General features: G+C 49.9%; 1 protein-coding gene across 1 annotated transcript in view; it reads left to right on the top strand.

The window, feature by feature from the left end:
- LOC144770812 (urokinase plasminogen activator surface receptor-like) overlaps positions 1–27,487 on the top strand; it is a 185,484-nt gene that overhangs the window by 105,715 nt on the left and 52,282 nt on the right. Inside the window, exon 2 of the mRNA XM_078655580.1 lies at positions 20,210–20,323. Coding sequence (XP_078511706.1) covers positions 20,210–20,323 — 114 coding nt within the window. The remainder of the gene's footprint in view (positions 1–20,209; positions 20,324–27,487) is intronic.

Below are 27,487 nucleotides of genomic sequence, written 5' to 3'. Positions count from 1 at the left end.
GCCAGCATGCTTTAGGCTCGCTTGCAGGCAGCGCAGCTGGCAATATTTTAGAGTAAGCGTGCAGTACGCCACACTGCTTACCCTTTGATGAAGGAGCGTGGCATGCAGCGATTCTGAAAAAAAGTATGTAATATACAAAAAATGAAGATGTGCGAGCCACGTAGAATAAAAGAAAGGTGCATGGCCACCATTATTAAAGATTAAGCGTGTAGCACGCAGAGGTGCTTAGCCATTGATGAAGATGAAGTGTGGCGTGCGGCGCTTCTGAAAAAATATTGAATATTTTTTAAATGTAGTTGTGCGAGCCGTACAAAATAAAAGAAGGGTTCACGGCTGCCTTTATTAAAGATTAAGTCCGTGGCACGCCACACTGCTTAAAAAACACGTAGAGCTACCATCTACGTGCCAGTTATGCAGTTGTGCTTGCAATCGCATTAAGAAAATAGCGCTCACCAACTGTAAACAAAACCAATTGATTAACAACACACGTAAGAGGGGCTGTCCTTGTGGAAGGTTACAACAGAAGAACTGTAGGTACTAAAGAGGGACAAGGAGGGACTACTAAACAAATAAACCAATGAAATGTAAACAATTCAAAAAGACACTTAAAGCAGTTAAAAAGATACATGGCGGAATATAGGCATAGCTTAAAGCTTACATCCTGAGTCCAGCATGTCTCGAAGAGACAGCACAAGCACTGCCTAGGCGAGACCTAAAAAAAATATTGCTTTATTTGAAAGCAATCACATACATGGTGGTATGTTGACCCCAGCCGGCCATCATCCCTGTGATTTTTACGATCACCAATGGGTCGGAAACAGAGAGCTACCTCATAAATATGAATGAGGTACGTTTATTTGCGACCCACTGGGAATCACTAAATGTGTTTACACATATTTGTACATCACTGTTTACAATTACTAAATGTCGAATCGCTAAAATTCAATATTTGGTGATTGCGAAACCTAGGATCCGTATATCTGGCCCTAAATCAGACCCAGTGGTTATGGCACGATTACGCGTTGTTCATAATGCAAACATAGGACAGATTCTTGCCCTGTTTGCATTGCACCCTTTCCTGCAGCCGCCATGCGCCTGGATCTCACCGATAGATGGCATCGGTGCTATCCACATCGGGCAAAGCTCTATGGACAATGTGTTGCACCACCTTTACATGCAGCAACTTAAATTACACACATGACTTATTTTACACAAGCAGAAGAACACGTTAACTAATAAGCTATGTGCAAAATGTACCTTTGGGCAAATTACAAAAATATGTTGGGAATGTGGGCCATGGTGCGTACTTGGCAACTAGCCATACTCGTCATCAATTCCCTGAGAGGCAGGAAGGGTGGGGCCGATTTTGTAACTGAGGGCCAATTTTGTAGCAGTGTGGGAATACCTACTTTCTAGTAACAAATTAATGAGACCAACTAATCCTCTCCGGCTTTAGGGTGATGTGAGCTTTGCCACCCCACCCCACTGCACTGAGAGCTGAGTTGGGTGAGTGGGGGGGCTCTGTGTTTTAAAAACACCTGCTGCTGAGTTCCCTGTGTATGTTGGCTCTGCTGATTAAGAGTTTTGTCTAGTTGCAGTTTTGACACACCATGAAGTGGTATAGCGGGTAAATTATGCCTGCAGCAAAGAATGTACATTATGCAATTCACCGAACTGGATCCCTCAGTGGCTTACTGCTTTTGTCACAGAGATCCTTTTGTTACTTGCCGTTCATAGGTTTCAATCGTAATATAGCACAGTGAGCTATAAGCTGGCGTCAAAGAGCTGAATGCAAACTGTATCATACGGATGTATGACATTACAATGCATGCTTTTATATCGCATGCCTTTACAATGCAAGTATTACAACGCAGTCCATTACAACGCATATTGCTTTGGGGCGCTGGATAGTGAATAGTTTAATTTACTATTCCAACTCCAGTCCCCGTGGACACTAGGGAAGGTTATTTGATAGTAAATTAACCTATTCCCTATCCTAGAGCGCCCCCAGAGCAATGCGTTGTAATAGTGTGCGTTGTAATGGTTGTGTTGTAAAGGCTCTGCGATGTAAAAGTTGTGTTGTAAAGGTTGTTTACCGTATCATACAGGTTAGTAAGTTATGTTTTTTCTCAGTCTTTCATTATCCCTATTTTGCTAAGAAAAGGGTTTGTTTGGGTAGAAACTTGTCTTATTAGTAAAGCCAACCCGAACCACTGCTCCATTTTGAATCCTCAGGGGCAGATTTATGTCGGACTTGCGCCATGTTTACGCCGCCGTTGCGTCACGCAACAGCAGCGTAAACGTGGCGCATCCCTGCGACCCATTTACAACGTGACGCATCTAGGCAGATGCGTCACGTTGTAAAGCCCTGCGCCACATGTCGGCGTTCTGGCGCAGGGTGGGCGTTCCGGGGCAGGTGCGCCTCGCAAAAGTGCCTGCGTGAAATCTACAAGATTTCAAGCAGGCACTTTTAGGCCAATATTGCGTCAAAACCCTGCACCTGCTTGAAGCAGGCGTAAGGCTTGACGCAGCATTGGACAGATAGGGCCCCCCAGAGCATTGCTGGAGCTGCGTCGCGCTTGCGACGCAACTCCAGCAATGCGCCACTTTACGGCACAGATGCGTCAGGCATCTGTGCCGTTTTTGCCCCATGGTGCGCCGCATTGTAAATGCGGCGCACCATGGGTGGCGGAGCTGCGGCGCACAATAACTGGCGCATCCCTGGGGATGCGCCAGTTATTGTAAATCTGCCCCTAAGTTTTTGCTTCTCCAGACGAGGTGTTCTTTAAAAATGCCTATCAGTATGGATGGCATGTGAATCCCACGCCTTGTAGGCCCCTTTGTCTTATGTAACATCTTCTATACACTGATTTACACACAAATTCATTGTCTAAGTATGTGTGTGATGTAAAATGGTCCCATATTCTATACTGGTGAGAAACAAGTGAAATATGTGTGAGAGAGGAGCTGCTGAGAGATGAGAGACACTGTTGGAGGGTGATAGTGAGGGAATCAGCAGAGATTGTCGCACTGTCAGCACTACACCCAGACCTGCCCTTCTTGCAGCGAGAAGCTCCCTGCAAATAGTCAGAAAGCAACCTCCCCTTCTAGAATCAGTGGCAGTAGGGGAAGCAAATGGCCAGCGTGAAGGACTGAATTATGTAAATGTAGGAATGTAAATGTAAATGTAGGAATTTGTAAAGCGCACAGCTACCTCCACCGGAGGTGTCCCGGCGCTGTCCGTATACCGCTTAGGAACCCTTCCTGGCTTCCCTGGGAAATGTCCACTCCTGGGCACCTCCCAGGTGCAGCCAGGCATCCCAGCGCTTTTGGGGCCGTTGTGGAGACTAAGTAAGCTATTGCCCAGAGTTGCAGCGTGGGACCCATGATCAGAACAGGCACTGAGGCGAGAATATCCAGTCAGGGGAATTAAGGAGCCGGAGACCCGCCGAGGCAGGAATCGAACCCTGGTCCCTGGCCAGAGCTCTGCATCAAGGTCTGCCTGCTCTAACCATTGAGCCACACTTCTCCACGATCCAATTATCTTCATAGGCTTTCCTGTGTTAATCACCTAGCAATTCGGTAATTGAGGCAGATATGAATTGTACATCACGGAAATACAAATTGTGGTGGTGCGGGGGAGGAAGAGAGGGGTTTTATGGGGAGGTGGGATTAGGTAAAGAAGAAAAAGAATACCTGTCCTGACGCTGACACTGCCGGTCGCCACGGTGCTCCTCTTCTCTTCTGCACCTGATGGTTTCCCAGCAGTCCCTTGGACCCATGCACAGGCTCCCCACCCAATCCTGGCACTCCTCTCAATAGCATGAGAGCAGAGCCAGGATTGGTCTCAGTGGTCTGGTTTGCTGCTAAGACAGTACCTGGGTGTTAGAAGGGGCGATCTCAGAGGGCCAGGTTATGCTCACCCGGTCACCCCAAGACCCACCTCTTCCACAGAACTTGCCGAGTCTTGATTGTAAGGTCCTTCACCGGGGAGGACTTCGGGTCTAGGATCGTACACACTGAGCTCATACCACACTACGAACAGACACCACGCCGTTGGATTCTAGTAACAAGTTCTTTAAATAAGCAATAAATGAAGAAAGCACTCTTATATACACAGTGATCGAGGGACCACAAAGTCTTTGAGGATTCGGGAAGGGGGAAGCGGGACAGTCTTTTAGTCTCTGGGTCAGTACGAGGCGTACCCTGCGCACAGCTCTCAATCCTCGAGCCGGGGGGTACGGGATGATGGTCTTACCGACTGCTTCACCTCTGTCGGGTCGGCTCGGTCGTGATGGTGGTCTCGATGGTCCAGCCGGACCAGAGTACTCCTCGAGCCGCGACGAGGTCAGCAGGGCTCGATCTGGAGAAGTTCGTGAGGAGCCGCGACAGCGTCAGCAGGGCTTGGATGGTTGCAGGTTCCAGCTTGAGCCGCGACAGCGTCAGCAGGGCTCCGGTGGTCTTAGAGGACGAGCCGCGACAGCGTCAGCAGGGCTCCGACGGTACGAGTTCAAGCTCGAGCCGCGACAGCGTCAGCAGGGCTCCGAGGTCTTTAGAGAGGATGAGCCGCGACAGCATCAGCAGGGCTCTGGTGGTCTTAGAGGTCGAGCCGCGACAGCGTCAGCAGGGCTCCGATGGTTACGAGTTCAGCTCGAGCCGCGACAGCGTCAGCAGGGCTCAGGTAGTTCAGTTCCTTGAGGCGAAGAGGGAGCCGCGACAGCGTCAGCAGGGCTCAGAGGTTCAAGATGAGTTCTTCTTAGGGTCAGCCGCGACCAGGTCAGCAGGCTTCAGGTCCAAGATACAACTGCCCGCTAGTTGTCGGGCGGGCCCAGTTATAGTCCTTTTGCTCTTTGATCTCCGGACCCTTGCAGGCAGAGGTCTCCTGCCCGGGGGGGCTGGTCGTTGGCGGGGTCCGGCGGTCGGCTCTTTGATCCCTTTGAAAGATGGGTCTGGGAATTCCCAGACGCCCAGCGGGTCTGGAGCCAGCCCTCGGGGAGGCCAGAGGGGTGATCGAAACTGGCCCACAGGGGAGGGCCAAAGGTGTGACAGATACCAGTCTCTCAGGGGAGGCCGGAGGTGCCAACGAAACTCCCTGGCTTATCTCACTCGGGGAGCCCTTTACCCCCCATCCGGGACTGGCGCGCCTTTGGAGTCTGGGTTCCGCTGGGGCCGGGGTCACGCTAGGCCCAGGGAGACAGGGATGTCGGAAAGGGAAGATGGCGTCCGGGCCTTGTGGGGCATGCAAGGTTAGGCGCTCGGAGCCGGACGTGGAGCGGGAAAGGCAGGCCTGGTCGAGGTTCTAGGGGGATCTAGGCTTAACTGGAGTAGGACGACCAGGCTCGGGGTGCAGGCTACACTAACGGGGAGGCTGCGCAGGGGACTCGGGGTACAGGCCTACGCTCACAGGGTGTGGAGGGACAGAGATGAACCACGCCACGAGGCCGGGTCCAACACGCGTCCCCCCCAGCTGAAGGCGGGGAGAACTACCCATCCTCTTGGGGGTTCTCTTCGCTGAGGCGGAAGAATCGGGACAGGCCGTCTGCGTTGGCGTGGTCAGAACCAGGCCGGTGCTCAACAGTGAAGTCCATCCCCTGGAGGGAGATGGACCAGCGCAGCAATTTGGGATTCTCCCCTCTCATCTGCATTAGCCACCGGAGAGGTCGGTGGTCGGTCTGGACTCGGAAGTGAGTACCGAACAGGTAGGGCCTCAGCTTCTTCAGGGCCCAAACTACCGCAAAGGCCTCCCGCTCGATGGTGCTCCACCTTTGTTCTCGAGGGAGTAGCCTCCGGCTAATGAATGCCACTGGTTGGTCTAGGCCGCTCTCGTTCACTTGGGACAGGACGGCTTCGATGCCATGCTCGGACGCGTCCGTCTGAACTACAAACTCTTGGAAGTAGTCGGGGGCCTGGAGGACTGGGGCAGTGCACATGGCGTCTTTTAAAGTTTCGAACGCCTCTTGGCAGGCGGAGGTCCAGCTGACTTTCTTCGGCTGGTTTTTGGAGGTTAACTCCGTGAGGGGGGCTACGATGCTGCCGTACCCCTTGATGAACCGTCGGTAGTACCCCGTGAGCCCTAGGAATGCCCGCACTTCCGTCTGGGTCGTGGGGGCCTCCCAGGCCACGATTGCATCGATCTTGGGCTAGAAGAGGGCTACGAGGCCGCTTCCGACCTGGTGCCCGAGGTAGACTACGGACCCTTGTCCGATCTGGCACTTGCTCGCCTTAATGGTGAGACCGGCCCTTCTCAGGGCTGTCAGCACCGCCCAGAGGTGCTGGAGGTGCTCGGGCCAGTGGGAACTGTACACTGCGATATCGTCCAGATACGCAGCACTGAACGCCTCCAACCCCGCCAGTACCTGGTTCACCAGCCTCTGGAAGGTGGCGGGGGCGTTTTTCATCCCGAAGGGCATCACCCGAAAATGGTAGTGACCATCCGGGGCGGAAAACGCTGATCTTTCCTTGGCTCCCTCGGTGAGGGCGATCTGCCAGTAGCCACTGGTCAGGTCGAACGTGCTAAGGAAGCGAGCAGCCCCGAGGCGATCGATAAGCTCGTCGGCTCGGGGATGGGATGCGCATCAGTTCTGGTGACTGCGTTGAGCCCGCGGTAGTCAACGCAGAACCTCAGCTCGGGGACAGCACCGGGGGCGGCTGCCTTCGGAACCAGGACCATGGGGCTAGCCCAAGGGCTGTCCGAGGCTTCGACCACCCCGAGAGCTAGCATCTTTGATACCTCGGCCTTGATACAGGCCCGGACTCGGTCAGGGACGCGGTAGGCTCTGTGTCGTACCGGTGGGCTGTCCCCGGTGTCCACGTCATGGACGCACCAGCTGGTGACGCCGGGGGTGAGGGAGAAGAGGTCCGAGAACTGTCCCAACAACTGGCGACAGTCCTCGCGCTGCTCGGGAGAGAGGGAGGAGGAGAGACTCACCCCCTCTACGGAGCCATCTTTTTCTTTCACGCACAGGAGATCGGGGAGAGGCTCCGTTTCTTCTTCTTCCCCATCGTCCGTGGCGAGGAGCAAGCTCAACTCGGACCGGGCGAAGTGGGGCTTGAGGCGGTTCACGTGAAGGACCCGCAAGGGGTTCCTGGGGGACTCTACATCGATGAGGTAGGTCACCTGACTCTTGCGCTCCACTACCTTGAAGGGCCCTGTCCACTTGTCTTGCAAGGCACAGGGCTCCACGGGGGCGATCACCCAGACCTGTTGTCCGGGCTGAAACTCGGCCAGAGTGGCATTCTGGTCGTACCACCGTCTCATTTCTTCTTGACTAGCCTCGAGGTTGGCCTCGGCCAGTTCTCTGAACTTCCTCGTCTGGTTCCGGAGGGCCAGAATGTATCGAAACACATCGGGAGGGGGCTCTGGGGCCGCCGTCTCCCACCCTTCCTTGACCAGGGTGAGGGGTCCCCTGACGGGGTGCCCGTAGAGGAGCTCAAAGGGGCTGAACCCCAGGGACTTCTGGGGGACTTCGCGGTAAGCGAAGAGGAGACATGGAAGGAGGACGTCCCACTTACGCCTCAGGGGCTCTTCAAGACCCATGATCATCCCCTTGAGGGTCCGGTTGAATCACTCCACCAGACCGTTACCCTGGGGGTGATATGGGGTGGTAAATTTGTACGTCACCCCACATTGCTGCCAAAGGGATTTCATGTACTTGGAGATGAAGTTGGTCCCTCGGTCGCTGACGACTTCTCGGGGGAATCCCACCCGGGAGAAGATGGCCATAAGGGCCCGCCCCACTACGGGGGCGGTCACCGTTCGGAGGGGAATGGCTTCGAGGTATCGGGTGGCATGGTCCACCAAGACAAGGATAAAGCGGTGACCCAAGGAGGTCCGGGGGTCGAGGGGGCCCACGATGTCGATTCCCACCCTTTCAAAGGGGGTACTGACCACGGGGAAGGGTTGGAGAGGGGCCTTGCGCTTCCCTCCGCTCTTTCCGCTGGACTGACACGTGGGGCAGGACTTACAATGGGCCTCCACATCGGAGCGCATGCCCGGCCAGTAGAAGTGGGTGACTAGCCGGTGATATGTTTTGTCTTGGCCCAAGTGTCCCGCCAGGGGCACATCGTGGGCCAGGTTCAGGAGAAAGCCGCGGAAGCGTAGGGGTACCACCAGCACTCGGGCTGACCCTAGCTCGGCAGACTTTTGTTCGCTGTACAAGAGGCCGTTTTCCCAATAGACAAAGTGGGAGCCGGACTGGTCACCGGCGGCCTGGGCGGCGGCCTGGGCGGCGGCCTGCTGCTGCGGCCCAACCAAGGATGGACAAGAGGTTTGCTCCAGGCAGAATTCTTCCCGGGACGGCCCTCCTTCCTGGCGCCACTGGGCCAGCTCGGGAAGGTCGTCCAAGCTACGGGGGCCGGCTCGACGCCGGGGCCGAGGGGCCCTACGTCGGGGGTCTCAGAGGATTCAGGGACCTCGGGGTCCTCGGGGGTAGCCGGTGCTGCCTCTAGGGTCGCCCCTTCGGGGGTGGCTTCTCGGGCGGTCATCGACCGGGTGCTCACACAGGCCCACTCGGGCAGGCCCACCATCTCCAAGTGGGTCCTTTTCTCAACCCGCTGCCATGGGGAGCTCTCCAGATCGTTGCCGAGCAGGCAGTCCACGGGCATGTATGAGCGGACCGCCACTCGTAACTCTCCGGAGACGCCCCCCCCATTCAAACGGGACTTGAGCTATCCGGCAGGTGCGGACGGAGTTATCAGCTGCGATCACCCTGCAGGAGATGTGGGGAACAATCGGGGCTTCGGTGACTAGGTGCCGTTTGACGACGGTGATACTGGCCCCCGTGTCTCGGAGCGCCCCTATGTGGTGGCCATTGACAGTCACCTGCTGTCGGTATTTCTCTGTGTTGTCGGGCAGGGGGGCTCCTGGGACCATTTCCCTATCACCCAGGGAGACTAACATCATAGCTGCGGGATCAGCCCCCTCAAACTCTTCCTCCCCCTCCTCTTCTAGGGCTACTGAGGTGATGTGGCGCACTGGGGGCCCTGTAGCGGCGAGCTTCTTGAACAAAGGGCATCGGGGTCATTGGCATAGTGCCCTGGTTGCTAGCAATGGAAGCAGGCTTGGCTGACTCGGGGCCCTGGCTTAGCTGGGGGGAACCCTGCGCGCGCTGAGGGAGGCGAGGCGCCGGGCTGGTTTCTGGGGGGACTGCGCGGGGACCCTACCTGGGATCCCCTCTGTCTATTCTGACCCCCTCCTCCCCTCGGGCGGGATGGTCCTTGTTCGTTTCGGCCAGAGTCTCCCCCGGGCCCCTGGGGTACTCTGGTGCTCACCCAGCGATCGGCCTCGACGGCCAGCTTCCGGGGGTCGGCCAACTTGCTGGCCAGGAGGTGCTGTCGGAGTTCCACAAAGCAATTCAGGGACAAATGTTCATATGCAATGAGGTCGATGAGCCCCTCGAAGGTGGATACTTTGCTGCCCTTGATCCACCCTTCCAGGGCCCTGCTGTAGAAATTGACACATTCTACCCATGTGGTGCCGGGGATCTTCTTGCATTCTCGGAAGCGTTGGCGGTACATTTCTGGAGTGAGCCCGTACCTTGTGAGGAGGGCCTCCTTCATGTGGCTGTAGGAGGTCTGCTCGGCAGACGGTAGGTCGAGTAGGGTGTCTCTCCCCTCGCTCAGGAATCGACCCCACAACCCGGCTCCCTAATCTTTCTGCGGAACTCGGTGTGAGGTCATGGCGACCTCGTAGGCCTTGAACCATTGCTGGATATCATCGTTTTTATAATATTCTTTGACCACATCCTTGGGGATGTGGACCTTGGGTTCCACCGGGGGAACGGCCTCTCGGGTCGCCGCTGTTCGGTTGTCTTCATTCCGGGCCTTTAGTTCGATTTCCATCATGCTGCGCTCGTGCTCCAGCTGGAGCCTCTTCCCTTCGTGTTCTCTCTGGAGTTTCGTCTCCTCCAGTTCTCTTTAGAGTTTCTTCTCCTCCAGTTCTCTCTGGAGTTTTTTGTCCTCCAGTTCTCCTTGTAGCCGCAGCTGCTCGATGGCTAGCTTCTTCTCAGCCAGCTTGAGTTCTACTTCCATTTTCAAACGGACTAGTTCTAGCTCGTGGTTTCGGTTGCGTTCTCGGTCGGTCATCTCTTCTCGAGACAGACCTCTCTCGGTGCTGTGAGTCCGCGTCGGGGACTCTGCTCTTTCTTGCTCTGGGGCGTGGGTTTCGATCAGGGGTGCTCCCCCTCCATCGGCTTCTGTCGGTGCTGGAGTTTGGGCTCCGGTCTCCACCCGGGCTGTTAGAGCTTGTTGAAGGTCTTCTTTGGTGTTTAATCCCGTTGTCGGGATATGGAGATCTTTGCAGAATTGTTTGAGCTCTCGGTGCGAATAGTCTTTCAGAAGCTCCATCTGGAAGGTGGTCTCGTCGATTGTGAGGCTCATGGTTGTTCTTCGTTTGGGTAGTGTGTCAGTACTGTACGATCCCTAGACGTAGGTTCTTATCGCGACGCTGCCACCAATGTTAGAAGGGGCGATCTCAGAGGGCCAGGTTATGCTCACCCGGTCACCCCAAGACCCACCTCTTCCACAGAACTTGCCGAGTCTTGATTGTAAGGTCCTTCACCGGGGAGGACTTCGGGTCTAGGATCGTACACACTGAGCTCATACCACACTACGAACAGACACCACGCCGTTGGATTCTAGTAACAAGTTCTTTATATAAGCAATAAATGAAGAAAGCACTCTTATATACACAGTGATCGAGGGACCACAAAGTCTTTGAGGATTCGGGAAGGGGGAAGCGGGACAGTCTTTTAGTCTCTGGGTCAGTACGAGGCGTACCCTGCGCACAGCTCTCAATCCTTGAGCCGGGGGGTACGGGATGATGGTCGTACCGACTGCTTCACCTCTGTCGGGTCGGCTCGGTCGTGATGGTGGTCTCGATGGTCCAGCCGGACCAGAGTACTCCTCGAGCCGCGACGAGGTCAGCAGGGCTCGATCTGGAGAAGTTCGTGAGGAGCCGCGACAGCGTCAGCAGGGCTTGGATGGTTGCAGGTTCCAGCTTGAGCCGCGACAGCGTCAGCAGGGCTCCGGTGGTCTTAGAGGACGAGCTGCGACAGCGTGAGCAGGGCTCCGACGGTACGAGTTCAAGCTCGAGCCGCGACAGCGTCAGCAGGGCTCCGAGGTCTTTAGAGAGGACGAGCCGCGACAGCGTCAGCAGGGCTCCGGTGGTCTTAGAGGTCGAGCCGCGACAGCGTCAGCAGGGCTCCGATGGTTACGAGTTCAGCTCGAGCCGCGACAGCGTCAGCAGGGTTCAGGTAGTTCAGTTCCTTGAGGCGAAGAGGGAGCCGCGACAGCGTCAGCAGGGCTCAGAGGTTCAAGATGAGTTCTTCTTAGGGTCAGCCGCGACCAGGTCAGCAGGCTTCAGGTCCAAGATACAACTGCCCGCTAGTTGTCGGGCGGGCCCAGTTATAGTCCTTTTGCTCTTTGATCTCCGGACCCTCGCAGGCAGAGGTCTCCTGCCCGGGGGGCTGGTCGTTGGCGGGGTCCGGCGGTCGGCTCTTTGATCCCTTTGAAAGATGGGTCCGGGAATTCCCAGACGCCCAGCGGGTCTGGAGCCAGCCCTCGGGGAGGCCAGAGGGGTGATCGAAACTGGCCCACAGGGGAGGGCCCAAGGTGTGACAGATACCAGTCTCTCAGGGGAGGCCGGAGGTGCCATCGAAACTCCCTGGCTTATCTCACTCGGGGAGCCCTTTACCCCCCATCCGGGACTGGCGCGCCTTTGGAGTCTGGGTTTCGCTGGGGCCGGGGTCACACTAGGCCCAGGGAGACAGGGATGTCGGAAAGGGAAGATGGCGTCCGGGCCATGTGGGGCATGCAAGGTTAGGCGCTCGGAGCCGGACGTGGAGCGGGAAAGGCAGGCCTGGTCGAGGTTCTAGGGGGATCTAGGCTTAACTGGAGTAGGACGACCAGGCTCGGGGTGCAGGCTACACTAACGGGGAGGCTGCGCAGGGGACTCGGGGTACAGGCCTACGCTCACAGGGTGTGGAGGGACAGAGATGAACCATGCCACGAGGCCGGGTCCAACACTGGGAGTCTGTGCTGTTTCTCTAACCTGAATGTGCAACACAGCTGGGTTGGAGAAACATAAGTGCGCATGTCTGTTTGGCCGGCCTAAATGATGTACACACTTTACAGTGCACCTACCAATCCTTCTCTCTGTCATGGCCTTGCCCCTACCAGACTCCCTAGCCCAGTCAGTCTTTGGAAAAATTTGATAATATTGTTTTATTATCAATTTATGCTTCACTGACTGACTCAGTGGGGGGACGCTTATCCGCCATTACGGAGGAGCTGCCCCTGGATAAGAGGATGATATGATTAACAAACTCTATCTTTCTTGTTATTACATCAATAAAGAAATTGCTTTCCAACATGTCTACAGTGCCTGTGTTTTGCGCAATGATGGCGTGACTCCTTGAAAGGGCATCTTAACTGCACTTCGACGTCTAATTATAATTGTTTAAGTGGCGTAGGGAGCCTGGTGCACGGTAGGGTCATCATTTACTATGCTTTAAAAAATATTAATATTGAACATATATTGAAAAATGTGTTGTAGAATGCACCATAAAAAAAAATCCCCAAATTTGTGTGGGGGAGAACCCCCCTCCCACACCCCGTTAGTGGTCAGGCTCCCTCACTCGCTGGCAGCGTACGAGGTCTGGTCTGACCAAAGGTGCCAGGGCTGCTTAGGGTTCCTGTCCGGCTCTCAATGGAGACAGTCAGGAACATGCCAGCCCACTGGCTCTAAAAGGGCAGTCATACCTGGTGCCCAGAGAGTGACATGTCAAGGTGACCTTCAGCCAGCCAGTGAAGAATCCTGACATATCCAGCACATCTCCAACAGGGAGGGGGTGTAGGGAAGAGCCAGCAGGCCAGTTGTGAATGTCACCAATTATCACTATTTCTGACCTGTGATCCATGCTCACTGCTGGAACCTGTCGGGGTTCTTTACCAGAGTCAAACGGTGCACTCACTCGGATCAAACAAGAGGTATAGGGGTATTTATTGGAGCACATGTCTAAAAAGCTTGTAGAAATCAAATTGAGGCTTGTGTGATCTCTGAATAAAATGTTATATACTAAATGCTTACCATTTTTTACTGATCCTTGCTGAAAAGGCTGTTGTGAACTATGTTCATAACAGCCTAAAATCCTTGTCTACTGCATGTGGGGTGAATGTATGTTAATATGCCGCAGTATTTCTTCCTGCAGGGAATCACAACGCGGTCATTACAACGACCACGTTGTGATTCCGCATACCATTACTCCGCAAGTCGGAAGAACGACTTGCGGAGGGGGGCGCTGGATGTTGGAATAGTATAATTTACTATTCCAACTCCAGTCTTTATGTACACTAGGGAAGGGGTTGGATTTTAAATCCAACACCTTCCCACCCCCTCCGCAAGTTGTTGTTCCGACTTGCGGAGTAAAGGTATGCCGAATCACAACGCGGTCATTGTAACGACCGCGTTGTGATTCCCTGCGTTGAGAAAAATTCATGGTAAACGTTGTTTACCATGTGGGGTATCCCCAGTGGTAAAGTGCATGATGACACAGTCGACTGCGCTGAGCGGCCCTCCATAGTGGCAGAGGACGGGGTAGGTCTTGTGTGGAGTGCACTCCTGATCACCATTGTTCTAACGCCAATGAGCGTCTTCCCTGCCACTCATGCTGACGCAGAGTACTCCCCCTACCATGGTCGTTTTTTAACCTTGAAGGTATGATGTATACATGTGTCAATGCCTTTGGGTACAATTAAAATATTGTTGTACTCTTTGGCAACCCAAATCACGAGTAGATTAGGATTCTGGTTTTAATGAATTGCCATGATCAGTTTTGACATTAAATAGGCAAGAAACATGTCGACCTACTACTAATATATCACCTCCTATAACAAGGGCACCTGTGTATTTAAAGACTTTGGAGCATATGTATCAAACGATTTTTCATTCACAAACCCTGCGATTCGCAGAAATACAGCGTTTGCGAATGAAAAATCGCTAAACGCGATGTATGACCTGTTTTCGCATCGCAAAATTAAGGAATTGCAAAATTTGTGATTCTTTAATTTTGCGTAAGCATTTAAGGAATCGCAAATTGCGATTCCTTAAATGCTATGTATCAAGCACGCAAGTTGTGCGATTTCTCATTAAGAAATCGCAAATTATCACCAACTTCAAGTTGGTGGTAATTTGCGATTTCTTTCACAAATGCACTTTTTTGCATTTGTAAAGGTGCCATGTGGCGCACATACATGCCCCTAGGGCATGTATGTGCGCCATATGCGCACACATGTTCATTTGAGGGGTGCATCAGGGTGTCCTTATGACACCCTTGCACCCTTGAAATTATTCTCAATTTGCGAGTCTCAAATTGCGAATCGCAAATTGAGAATGACTTCACATTCATTCCTATGGGCCTCCTGGCCCATAGAAATGAATGGGAAAGTATTCCTTAATTGCGATTTCGCAATTTGCGAATTCCCAATTAAGGAATATCAAAAAATCGCTAAAAAAATTGCGATTTTCTACATACATCCCTTTTTTCAATTCTCAAATAGCGATTCTCTAAAAATCACTATTTGAGAATCGCAAACGGGGATTTTCATACATAGGCCCCTTTAACCTCACCTTTCACTAATCTACTCACATAATCACACTGAAAACTGCACGTCACACTTCACATCAGCAAAAAATAAAATAACTCCAACAAATAGCCCCCTTGTGGAGCCCGTTGGGCACTGCTGCGCCGGCCCAACGAGGAGCTGCCCTATGATGAAGCATGACACCCCCGGGGGGGGGTGTGACGGCTCGTGCTCCTGATGGATCAGATCCCTCTATCTGGTGCCTCTGGCTATCCAGACCTATATCTCCTCCATTCACTCAGGAACAGCATACTCCTTCTACCTACATAGCCTGATTGGGGGTGGGGGGGATGCTGGACCTTTATTTGCCTCCTTTCCCCTCTTCTTGTATTTTGACCAAAGATAATGAAACGTAGGTCACATCCTGTACTAGTACCACTGCGGCCACACATCTAGGCCTTGGCTACTTGAATGTCCTGTGTGCCTGTCACTGACTCTTTCACTTGCACATAGTAATCGCAGTGGTGCAGCTGTCAGCAACATTAATGTAATTGTAATTGTAAGCAGAACTTATAAAGCGCACTGTAACCCAAGCAGGCATCCTGGCGCTAATTATCCACAGATCATTGAGTACCTGCTGCGACAACTACAGGCATCTAGCATAGCATTGCTCCAGCATACACCCAGGCAACACCTTGGCATACACCCTGGTATACACCCTGGCATACAACCTGGGGTCCAACCTGGGATACACCCTGCCATACACCCTGGCATACACCCTGGCATACACCCTGGTATACACCCTGGCATACACCCTGCCATACACCCTGGCATACACCCTGGCATACAACCTGGGGTCCAACCTGCCATACACCCTGGCATAAACTCTGGAATACACCCTGGCATAAACCCTGGAATACACCCTGGCATACACCCTGGCATACACCCTGGGGTCCAACCTGGGATACACCCTGCCATACACCCTGGCATACACCCTGGCATACAACCTGGGGTCCAACCTGCCATACACCCTGGCATAAACTCTGGAATACACCCTGGCATAAACCCTGGAATACACCCTGGCATAAACCCTGGAATACACCCTGGCATACACCCTGGCATACACCCTGGGGTCCAACCTGGGATACACCCTGCCATACACCCTGGCATACACCCTGGCATACACCCTGGGGTCCAACCTGCCATACACCCTGGCATAAACTCTGGAATATACCCTGGCATAAACCCTGGAATACACCCTGGCATATAACCTGACATACAACCTACCATACACCCTGGCATACAGTCTGGAATACAACCTTGCATACAACCTGGAATACACCCTACCATACACCCTGGCATACACCTTGGCGTACACCCTGGCATACAAGCTGGCATACACCCTGGCATACAACCTGGCATACACCCTGGCATACAACCTTTCATACTCCCTGCCATACACCCTGAAATACAACCTTCCATACACCCCGCCATAAACCCTGGCATACAGCCTACCGTACAACCTGCCACACTCCCTGAAATACACCCCGGCATATACCTTGGAATACACCCTGACTTGCAACTTGGCATACACCCTGGCATACAACCTGGCATACACCGTGGAATACACCCTGGCATGCACCCTGGCATACACCCTGGCATACAACCTGGCATGCACCCTGGCATACACCCTGGCATGCACCCTGGCATACACCCTGGCATACACCCTGGCATGCACCCTGGCATACACCCTGGCATACAACCTGGCATGTATCTTCACATACACCAGGCATACACCCTAGCAGTTGCAAATCCTCGTCATGCCCTATTGAACCCTGTGACGTGGGAGATGACCACTACCTGCTGACATAGTGCCAAGAGGCATTAGCAGTGGCCGGTGTAAACAGTGCATTGGTAGAGTCGCAAATGTGTATTGCCATGCTGTAAAAATATCTGCCCCCCCAGCTGACTGTTTCTGTTCCACCATGTACTCTTTCACAACTGAGCTGCAGTTTGCATTTTTAACAGGTCAATTTCCAACATATTGTAGGTAAACAAACTGTCAGGAAATGTCACCTTGGAATGGGTGAACAGAGCATCTGTGCACGACCAAGTGGGGCATGGGGTCACAGGAATTATTTTTACAGGGTTTGTTGTCGCGTGAGCCTCGCCCAAAGGCATTAGAGCACTTCACAACGAAACCAGACTGCGCGACACTTTTTTAGTCACAGGGAGACTGATTTTTACAGAAAACACGAGCCAGGAGTCCCCATGTCCTTTAGCTAGCACCTGTGGCCATTAAGCGATACCTGGTCTTTACCCTACATCAAGACCATTGACTGGCAACGGGCCCATGGTGCCACCACAGGAGGCCATAAGTTGGTGCCAGATTGCAATTAATGGCCCAAAAAGAGACCTTGATGCCAGGGAAGAGATGGGGCTTGCATTGATGCATCTCTGATTGTTTCCGAATAGCAGGCATTACGCCGCGATTTTGAATATTGTATAAGGACCCACAATACCAACGATATTATCTCCTAGAAACAATACCGCGCCCTGAGGAATCCCCAAGCCGGATGGCCATGTAATGGGGCGAAACGCGTGTTGGGTGCCTGTTACTTTCTTGCACACCCGCTCAGTTTTTTAGGTCTCGCCTGTCGATGCGCATGCGCATCGAGCTTGCGAGACTATGGGGGCTTATCCACTCTTTGTCCAACTTGCAAGGAATCGTGGCGATTCCTTGCAGTGCCCGTGACTTTTAAGCTCAATGCGCATGAGCATTGAGCTTAAAAGCGCGTGCACATGCCCCCAGCCGCCTGCCTTGCCTACTCTCCCGCCCCCTCACTTCTTGATTGCACGGCCGCTAGGCCGTGCCTCCCCTACTCTCCTCCCCCCTCCTCCTCCTACTCTCCTCCCCTGTCTGCCTGCCGTGTCGCACCTCTCCCCTCTCCGCCCCCTCCCCTGCCCGCCGTGCTCTCCCCTCCTCTCCTTTCCCACGCTCGCCTCCTGAAAGTCGTCTTCGTTTTGTCTCACCGCTCTCCGTTTACTTTCCTGCCTCCCCCTCTTTCACCCCTTTCTATTTTATATCCCCAATTTTCTCCTTTTTAGTTTTTATTTATTCCACTTCCCCAGCAGCACCGCACACACGCCCCTCCCCCGCTGTCCCCTGGAGCAGCGCGCAGACACCCGCTCCCTCCCCCGGTGACATGTCTCTCGCTGCCTCTGTTTGTGTTGGTGCAGCGAGAAATGTTCTGTCACAATCCCGTCCGTCAAATCCGGCTTCGTATCCTCACTCACAATGTCACGGGCACCGCGGCCTGTGCCCTCACACCTCCGACGACCACTCGGTGCAAATACGGACTCTCTCCCTCAGTACTGCGTCATCAGTGCCTCCCACGGCGACCCCCTCTTCCAACAGACCACCCTCCCAGACCAGCAGCCCTCCTCTCCCTTTCACCCCACAGAAACCGTGCCCGCACTCATGACGTACACGCCGTCCTTTCCTACCCACACACCTGCACTCACACTGCCTCTCATCTTCTGCATCTCACAGCGACAGTCTCTCCTATCCCAGGCGTCCCACGCTGAGTCTATTTCAACTCCGGCTTCCCACAATGACCGTTTCTCCCGCCTCATTGACAGTCTCTCGTTTCCAGTGTCTCTATCTCCTGCATCCCACACTGACAGTCTCTCTCGTATCCTGCACGCCACACTGACAATCTCTCTCATTTGCTGCACCCACCCTACATGACAGTCTCCCACGCCTCGTACACCCAGCAATTACAATATCTTACGTCCCCTGCACGCCACACCGACGGTCTCTCTCGCCTCCTGCACTCCATACTGACAAGTCTCTCTCTCATCCTGCACGCCACACTGACGGTCTCTCTCGCCTCCTGCACTCCACACTGACAAGTCTCTCTCGAATCCTGCACGCCACACTGACGCTCTCTCTCATTCCTATACTCCACACTGACAGTCTCTCTCGAATACTGCACGCCACACTGACGCTCTCTCTCATTCCTATACTCCACACTGACAGTCTCTCTCGAATCCTGCACTCCACACTGACGGTCTTTCTCGCCTCCTGGATCTTAGGCTGGCAGTCCCTCTCATCTCCAGCATTCTACAGTGACACTCCTCTTTCATCCTGCATGTCTCAGCTGCCTTTTAAATCATCTACGCTCCGCGCTCCACCAGACAAAGGCACCACAAAGCTTTGCTGAGCGGCTATAACTGTCAATGCCTAGAGCGTGGAAACAAATGTCTGGAGCTCGTGTTACAAACACCCTACAGTTGTAGCTAACATGGCATAGCCTCGGGCAACTAATGGTATAATATTGTGCTCTCCATAGCTACACAGTCCTGGACGGCTGCATTGCCCATTGTTGCTCCACCGGGGCAAGAGCTGTGCCACCCTTTGAAGATCCCCGCTGGCTTTGTAAATAAGCCCCGTCTGGGTTATATATATGCCATTTGGCTATCATTAACATCGAGCAGAAGACCTTTCTGTGCCTCCCCTACTCTCCTCCCCCCTCCTCCTCCTACTCTCCTCCCCTGCCTGCCGTGTCGCACCTCTCCGCCCCACCCCTGCCCGCCGTGCTCTCCCCTCCTCTCCTTTCCCGCGCTCGCCTCCTGAAAGTCGTCTTCGTTTTGTCTCACCGCTCTCCGTTTACTTTCCTGCCTCCCCCTCTTTCACCCCTTTCTATTTAATATCCCCAATTTTCTACTTTTTAGTTTTATTTATTCCAGTTCGTGTGTCACCTCTTTCTTCCTTTGCCCATCCAACCTCCGTTTTTGTTCTGCCTTTGTCCCTGCTCAGCAGCCCCGCATGCCTTCCCCAGCAGCACCGCACACACGCCCCTCCCCCGCTGTCCCCGGAGCAGCGCGCAGACACCCGCCCCCTCCCCAGTTACAGCTTTTATAAATATTTATGGCTTTTTTTATTTGTAATTCTTTAGCATTGGCTACAGGAAACAAAAATGCTAAACATTTACAATAAAAACCCATAAACAATTCTAAAAGCACTAACTCTAATGGTGCGAGACCTATTGCATTTCCAATGCTTGTCTTCAATGAGTGAGAAAATCTATAAATATTATTTTCACAGTGAATCCAGCTAATTGGAATCATTCCTGAAATACTACGATTACCTGTACTTGCCCTGACACCCACATTGGAACTCGTTAAAGTTTAGGGGGCAGGGGTAGCCCCCTGTCAAGTAACCTAACAACACATTTTTGTCAATATCCAACGGCTAGTAAGGGATTGGGACCCATCACCCCTCTACCTATGAAACTAAAATCAGCCCTGGTAAAAATATTCCAACCAGCCTCACACCGCAGGAGGCCATGACAATCGGGCCATGGACATCCATCTTGCTCTAAAATCAGCGTGGGGCATTCTGGGGAAATGCCAGAGTGGCTGGATGGCTACTCAAGTCTTGGGCTGGAGAGTGCTTTACATACAAACTGGCATGTGTCCTCTGGTTCAGAGAATCCTTGCACTGAGGGTCTTTCACATGACTAATTCGGCCCTTGTAGGTGGTTTGTGGGGGCACTATCACCATCTGTTTTTACATCTACAGCTCTCACTTACCTATGGTTCTCTCATCCTCTTTAAATTGCAGCCTACAGCCTGAAATGCCTCAAGTGCCAGGGGTCGTCGAGCTTCTGTCGAATGAGGAAACAATCGTGTGCGGCCTACGAGACCACGTGCATATCACTGGCATACCTGTCTCAAGGTAAGGACTTGTGCAGCGCGGGAGCGCTCAATGGTCTGCCTATTTATCCTGACACATTGTACAGAAAACATGGTTTGATGAAAGAATATATTTAAAATAACCGGTTCGGAGAAATATAAATCATAGAAATACTTTTATTTGAAATTAGTGAAGCAACAAAGAGGAAAGGGGCATGATTAGGGTTTCAGATTTAGAGTTTGAGTAATTAATAGAGCTAGGATGGTCCAGTTTAGAAAAGGGCTAAGCACAAGTCTAGAATTGAGGAATGGGCGAGTTAAGGCTTTGGTTTCAGGTGAGGGTAAAAGTTAGAAACCAGGTTTGGGCAGGATTTACCTTTGGAAACGTTATTGTTAGGTTTGGTGTTGGTGTCATGGCTAGTTTTTGGGACATTGTGAAAAGTATTTTAGAAATACCAATACAAGCTATTTCAGCAACAATTTCAGAAAATATGCACACAAATGCAACAAAAGAAATGGAGGGTGTCACTAAAAATAAAAACAGTTTTCAATGAAAAGAGACTTGAACCAAATGTGTTCCCTTGAAATGCCAATGAAATGCAGTACTACAACAAAATCTGAACTTTTCATTACACTGGGTCCCAGTGAAAATATTTCTTTGAAATTTAATTTTATTGGAATATATGGGAATGAATGACATAGATCCAGGCAATCATTGGTGTTCCACTGGAAAATTGGTTTGTAGGGCTGGTGTTTACCATTTACCTTATCCCAGCCTATCTGACCACAGACCAACAGACATGGTGGCCCACTGCTCACTAACTACTGAACCACCTGTCTAGGATTGTTATTAATCTTAATAGATTCATTCATTTTCTTGGTGAGGCGACCCAACAACATAAGAAAAGATTTTAATTGGTAGAGTAATTGAAGTTAAAGTTAACAAGGTAAAAACAGTGGCCGGATTCACAAAGGTAAACTGAGATTAAAGTCTAACTTTACGACTTTCGGTATCCAGAAAGATCATTTACAAGTAGTAAATTTAGACTTTTGTCTCACTTAAACTTACATTTTGGTCTTAATTTTAACTGAGACCTTAAGACTAAGGACCTTTGGTCTCAGTCAAACTTAATACAAAAACTTGAGTTTAACTGGGGCAAAAATCTAACTTTACTACTCGTAAATGCCCTTTCTGAATACCGACATTCCCAAAGTTAGACCTTCGTCTCAGTTTACCTTGGTGAATCGGGCCCACTGTGAATAAACATCTCTAGTTTGTGACGGTGAGAATGAAATCTCTAATTCTATGCAGTCATTTATCATACGAGATCACATCAGTAGATGTGAAGTCACAGAGGCACCAGAGACTTTGGGGCAGATGTAGCAAGATACCCATTTGCGATTCTCAAATAGCGATTTTTTGAGAATTGCTATTTGAGAATTGCAAAATGGTATGTATCTAGAAATTCGCTATTTTTTAACGATTTCTTAAAATTCCTTAATTGCGATTAGCAAATTGCTAATCGCAATTAAGGAATAATTTCCCGTTCATTTCTATGGGCCAGGAGGCCCATAGGAAGGAATGGGAAGTTATTCTCAATTTGCGATTCGCAATTTGCTAATCGCAAATTGAGAATAATTTCGAGGGTGCAAGGGTGTCTTAAGGAGACCCTGCTGCACCCCTGAAATTTACATGTGTGCCCATATGGCGCACATACATGACCTAAGGGCATGTATGAGCACCACATGGCACCTTTACAAATGCATTTGTTAAAGAATTCGCAAATTACCACCAACTACAAGTTGGTGGTAATTTGCGATTTCTTAGTGTAAATTCGCAAAACATTATTGTTTCTTGCATAGCATTTAAAGAATCGCTTTTTGCGATTCCTTAAATGCTTGCGCAAAATTAAGGAATCGCAAATTTTGCGATTCCTTAATTTTGCAATGCGATTTTTTCATACATCGCATTTGCCGATTTGTTTGTCGCAAACGCTGCTTTTTTGCGAATTGCAGCGTTTGCGACAAAAAAACGGATGATACATCTGCCCCTTTATTTCTTTTATAAATTATATGCCAATTTTTGTTTATTTATATGTAATCCTTCAGTAACTTTGATCCTGTAACTCTTTTATTTTTTCCTTTCTTCTTTTTTGTAACAAATTCCTTAAGACTACACTTACATTTTTACTGCAGGTTTTTTCATAAATATTCTCATAATATACGGCTAAAGTGTGTACTATTTAAATACTTTTAAATGAAAACTGTTCTTAGACTGTTATCTTATACTTATTAAGTTGCTCTATTACATGCTGTTATTTTCAACTAAACCATTTGAAAAAATGGCAAACTGGAAAAAGACATACAGGTTTGGTCAAGGTTTTGTAGCCTGGTGTTGCCAGTCAGTCAGTGTATGATGAGAAAACCGGAGTTTGTAGGATATAGGTGTAGATTCTGCCTTTACATTGAGCTCTCGCATCTAGTGATTCAATTCACATAGAGCCCTCTCATCTACTGGTTCAATGCACATAGAGCTGTCTCATCTACTGGTTCAATTCACGTCTAATGGTTCAAATTACACAGAGCTCTCTAATTTAGTGTTTCAATTCGTATAGAGCGCTCCTCTACTAGTTCAATTCACATAGAGAGCTCATCTAGTGGTTCAATTCACTTAGAGCTCTCTCCTGTAGTGATTCAATTCACATGGAGCACTTTCATCTAGTAATTCAATTCGCATGGAGCTCTATCGCCTACTGGTTCAATTCACATTGCGTTCTCTCATCTACTGGTTCAATTCACATAGAGCTCTCTCATCTAGTGGTTTAATTCACAGAGAGCGCTCTCATCTTGTGATTCAATTCACATAGATCTCTCTAGTCTACTGGTTCAATTCACATAGAGCTCTCTCATCTAGTGATTCAATACACATAGAGGTCTCTCATTTAGTGATTCAATTCACATAGAGCTCTCTCATCTAGTGATTCAATTCACATCGAGCTCTCTCCTCCACTGGTTCAATTCAAATTGCGCTGTCATCTAGTGATTCAATTCACATTGAGCTCTATCGTCTACTGGTTCAATTCACATTGAACTCTCTCATCTAGTGATTCAAGTCACATCAAGCTCTCTCATATAGGGATTCAATTCTCATAGAGCTCTCTTCTAGCGATACAATTCACATGGAGCACTTTCATCTAGTAATTCAATTCGCATAGAGCTCTATCGTCTACTGGTTCAATTCACATTGAGCTCTCTCATCTAGTGATTTAATCCATATCGAGCTCTCTCATCTACTGGTTCAATTCACATTGCATTCTCTCATCTACTGGTTCAATTCACATAGAGCTCTCTTATCTTGTGATTTAATTCACATAGAGCTCTCTCATCTAGTGGTTCAATTCACATAGAGCTCTCTCATCTAGGGATTTAATTCACATAGAGCTCTCTCATCTAGTGATTTAATTCACAGAGAGTTCTTTCATCTAGTGGTTCAATTCACATAGATCTCTCTTGTCTACTGGTTCAATTCACAAAGAGCTCTCTCATCTACTGGTTCAATGCACATAGAGCTCTCTCATCAAGTGATTCAATTCACATAGAGCTCTCTCATCTAGTGATTCAATTCACATAGAGCTCTCTCATCTAGTGATTCAATTCACATTGAACTCTCACATCTACTGGTTCAATTCACATCGAGCTCTCTCATCTACTGGTTAAACTCACATCGCGCTCTCTCATCTAGTGATTCAATTCACATAGAGCTCTCTCATCTAGAGATTCGATTCACCTAGAGCTGTCTCGTCTACTGGTTCAATTTACACAGAGCTCTATCATCTACTAATTCAATTCACCTTGAGCTCTCTCATCTAGTGATTCAATTCACATCGAGCTCTATCATCTAGTGATTCAATTCACATCGAGCTCTATCATCTAGTGATTCAATTCACATCGAGCTCTATCATCTAGTGATTCAATTCACATCGCGCTCTCTCATCTAGAGATTCGATTCACCTAGAGCTGCCTCGTCTACTGGTTCAATTTACACAGAGCTCTCTCATCTACTAATTCGATTCACCTTGAGCTCTCTCATCTAGTGATTCAATTCACCTTGAGCTCTCTCATCTAGACCCCGATGTAGGTAAATCTAATTTACCCACTCATAAATACCCAATTTTAGCAATTCTGTATTTATGAATCGGTAAATTGGAAGGAGGCAGATGTAGGTAATTTTTAGTTTTCAATTACCGAATCTGTAAGATTCGGTATTTACCGATTCGGTAAATACCGAATCGGTATTCCCCATTGATTCCTATGGGCTTTGAAGCCAATAGGAATCAATTGAAAATACTGATTCGGTATTTACCGAATCGGTAAATACCGAATCCTGGAAGGGGGAACGGGGTGTCACTTTGACACCCTGTAGCACCCCAATTGCAGGCTTGTGTGCCATGTGGCACACAGACACGCCCTAAGGGCATGTCTGTGTGTCACATGGCATAGGTGTACATGCAGAGATGTGCATGTACACTGGAATTCGGTATTTTACCACCCAATAGGATTGGGTGGTAAATACCGACTCCTAAAGGGCCTGTGGCACTCTTTGAATTGACACCTACATCTTGATTTACAGAATAGGTAAATTTACCGATTCGGTATTTTACCGATTCTGTATATTTACCGAATCGGTAAATATACCGATTCTGTAAATGAGATGCGCCCTACATGCCAAATCCCAAATACCGGTCAGTAACGGCCGAAATCGGCCGTTACCGACCGGTAAATGGCGACCTACATCTGGCCCCAGGTGATTCAATTCACATAGAGCTCTCTCATCTACTGGTTCAATTTACATAGAGCTCTCTCATCTAGTAATTTAATTCACAGAGAGCTCTTTCATATAGTGGTTCAATTCTCATAGAGCGCTCTCATCTAGTGATTCGATTCACCTAGAGCTGTCTCGTCTACTGGTTCAATTTACACAGGGCTCTCTCATCTACTAGTTCAATTCACCTTGAGCTCTCTCATCTACTGGTTCAATTTACATAGAGCTCTCTCATCTAGTAATTTAATTCACAGAGAGCTCTTTCATATAGTGATTCAATTCACATTGAGCTCTATCATCTAGTGATTCAATTCACATCGAGCTCTCTGGTCTACTGGTTCAATTTACACAGAGCTCTCTCATTTAGTGATTCAATTCACAAAGAGCTTTCTGATCTACTGCTTTAATTCACCTTTCTTTTTTCTACTAATTTATGTGAGGTAGAGTCATGCGAAAATGGAGCCTCTGATTGCAATTTCTTATTTCTGTTATTTCTACATTACAATTTCAGTCATTAGACAGCCTTAATGCGACCTTAAAAACATTACAAGGAGTTCTTGCTTTGTAGTACACTCAGCAATCAAGAGGGCATACTCCCAACTTTGGCACACTGTCAACTAAGCAAAAGATTCTTAAAGTTACCCTTCACAAGCATTGTCCCAATAAAGCTATTGGTTTACATAATGCTGCTTCCTTCTGGCTATGTTCAAGTATATGCATTCATTGTATATAGACAGGGTCGGACTGGCCTGTAGGGCACTCTGGCAGTGTCCGAAGCGCTGGTCTTACAGATCAGTGTATGCGCTGGGTTTTTTGGATGAATAGGAGCCTGTTTGATGGTGTGGTGGACTGGATTCTAATTTTGATTTCTCTGATACTACCACAAACATGGCATGCATGTTAAATAAATAAAATAAAATAAAATAAAAATAAATGCAGAAAGCACAAATGCAGGCTTTCTCCCATACCTTGAAAAACCCCTTTTATAATTTGTCTTTACAAGTTGAAACCCTCCCTAATTTGCAAATCTGGTTCCCCGAACAAGCTCCCCACTGCACCCCCTTCAATCATTTCCAGCACTTTTGCCTCCAGCCCACTTTTTCTCCTGCTAACCTCCTTTTGCTTCCTCCTAACTTTTACTTTTTAGTATTTTGTCTCCTTGTAACTCCCTCTTTTCCAGCACTTTTGCCTCTTCCTAACTTCTTTCTTGTTTCAGCATTTTGCCTCCTCCTAACTCATAATTTGTTTAGTATTTTGCCACCTTCTAACTCGTTCTTTTTCCAGCATTTGGCCTCCTCATTTACCTGTTCTTTTTCTCCTCCCTAACTGCATATTGTCTCCCCCTTTACTCTCTTTTTTCCTCCTTGTCCAAAACAGCATTTTTCCTCATTAAACTTGTTTTTCGTCCCATCTAACACCCGCTTAGTTTTTTTGGTTTTCCCACACTAACACTTTTTCCACTCATTTTCCCGCCTTCAGTGCCGTTCTCACTCCCACTTCCTTCCTCTTGTTGACTCCACCCAGAGGCCCTCCCCCACTCCCAGGAACCTACTTAATGGAGGCCGCAGCCCGACCCATTGGGCAGGTCCCCGGGCCAGCGCCCCACTGTTGCTGCCCGCTCAAACAATCTTCTGGAGCTCCGCGATTGAACTGCCGAATTGTTGATACGCATTCCACTGCATTTTACTTTTCTCTCTCCCTAACAGCTCACTTTTCTGCACCTTACCTCTTTTTATGCCTAATCATAACTCCTGCTTTTTCAGAATTTTGCCTCCTCCTAACTCATTATTTTCAGTATGTTGCTGCCTCATAACTTGTTCTTTTTTCAGTATTGTGCCTCCTTCTTGCTTTGCTATTTTCAAGCACTTTTGCCTCCTCCTAACTTTGTTCTCCTTTCAGCATTTTGCCTTCTCCTAACTTGTTCTTTTTTCAGGATTATTTTGCCTGCTTATAACTCGTTCTTTTTCCAGCATTTTGCCTTCTCCTTAACCAGCTCCTTTTCTCCTCCTAACCTCATTTTGTCTTCTTAACTTGCTCTCTTCCTCCTCTTAAACAGCATGTTTTCCTCCTTAAACCTATTTTTCCTCAAACCTAACACTCGCTTAGTTTTTTCCACGCTAACACTTCCTCTCTCTACTTGCTTTCCCGCCTTCAGCACCGCTCTCTCTCCTTCTTCCCATCTCTTGCTAACCCCGCCCAGCGCACCTATCCAGGAACCTACATAATGGATGCCCTAGCGCATCTGCTTAGCGGGTGCAGCGCCAGCGTGTCAAAGGCGAGCCCGTCTGTGCCTGTCCATCCTGGACCGCGCCCAACACCAGGAACTTTGGATCTCTGCCCACCTACTGCCACATCAGTGCCGAGATATCAGAGCTGAACCCCGGA

The sequence above is a fragment of the Lissotriton helveticus genome, chromosome 7 (genome assembly GCF_964261635.1).
Source record: "Lissotriton helveticus chromosome 7, aLisHel1.1, whole genome shotgun sequence".
In the NCBI taxonomy this organism is placed as follows: Eukaryota; Metazoa; Chordata; class Amphibia; order Caudata; family Salamandridae; genus Lissotriton; species Lissotriton helveticus.
This window is presented reverse-complemented; position numbering and strand designations above follow the sequence as displayed.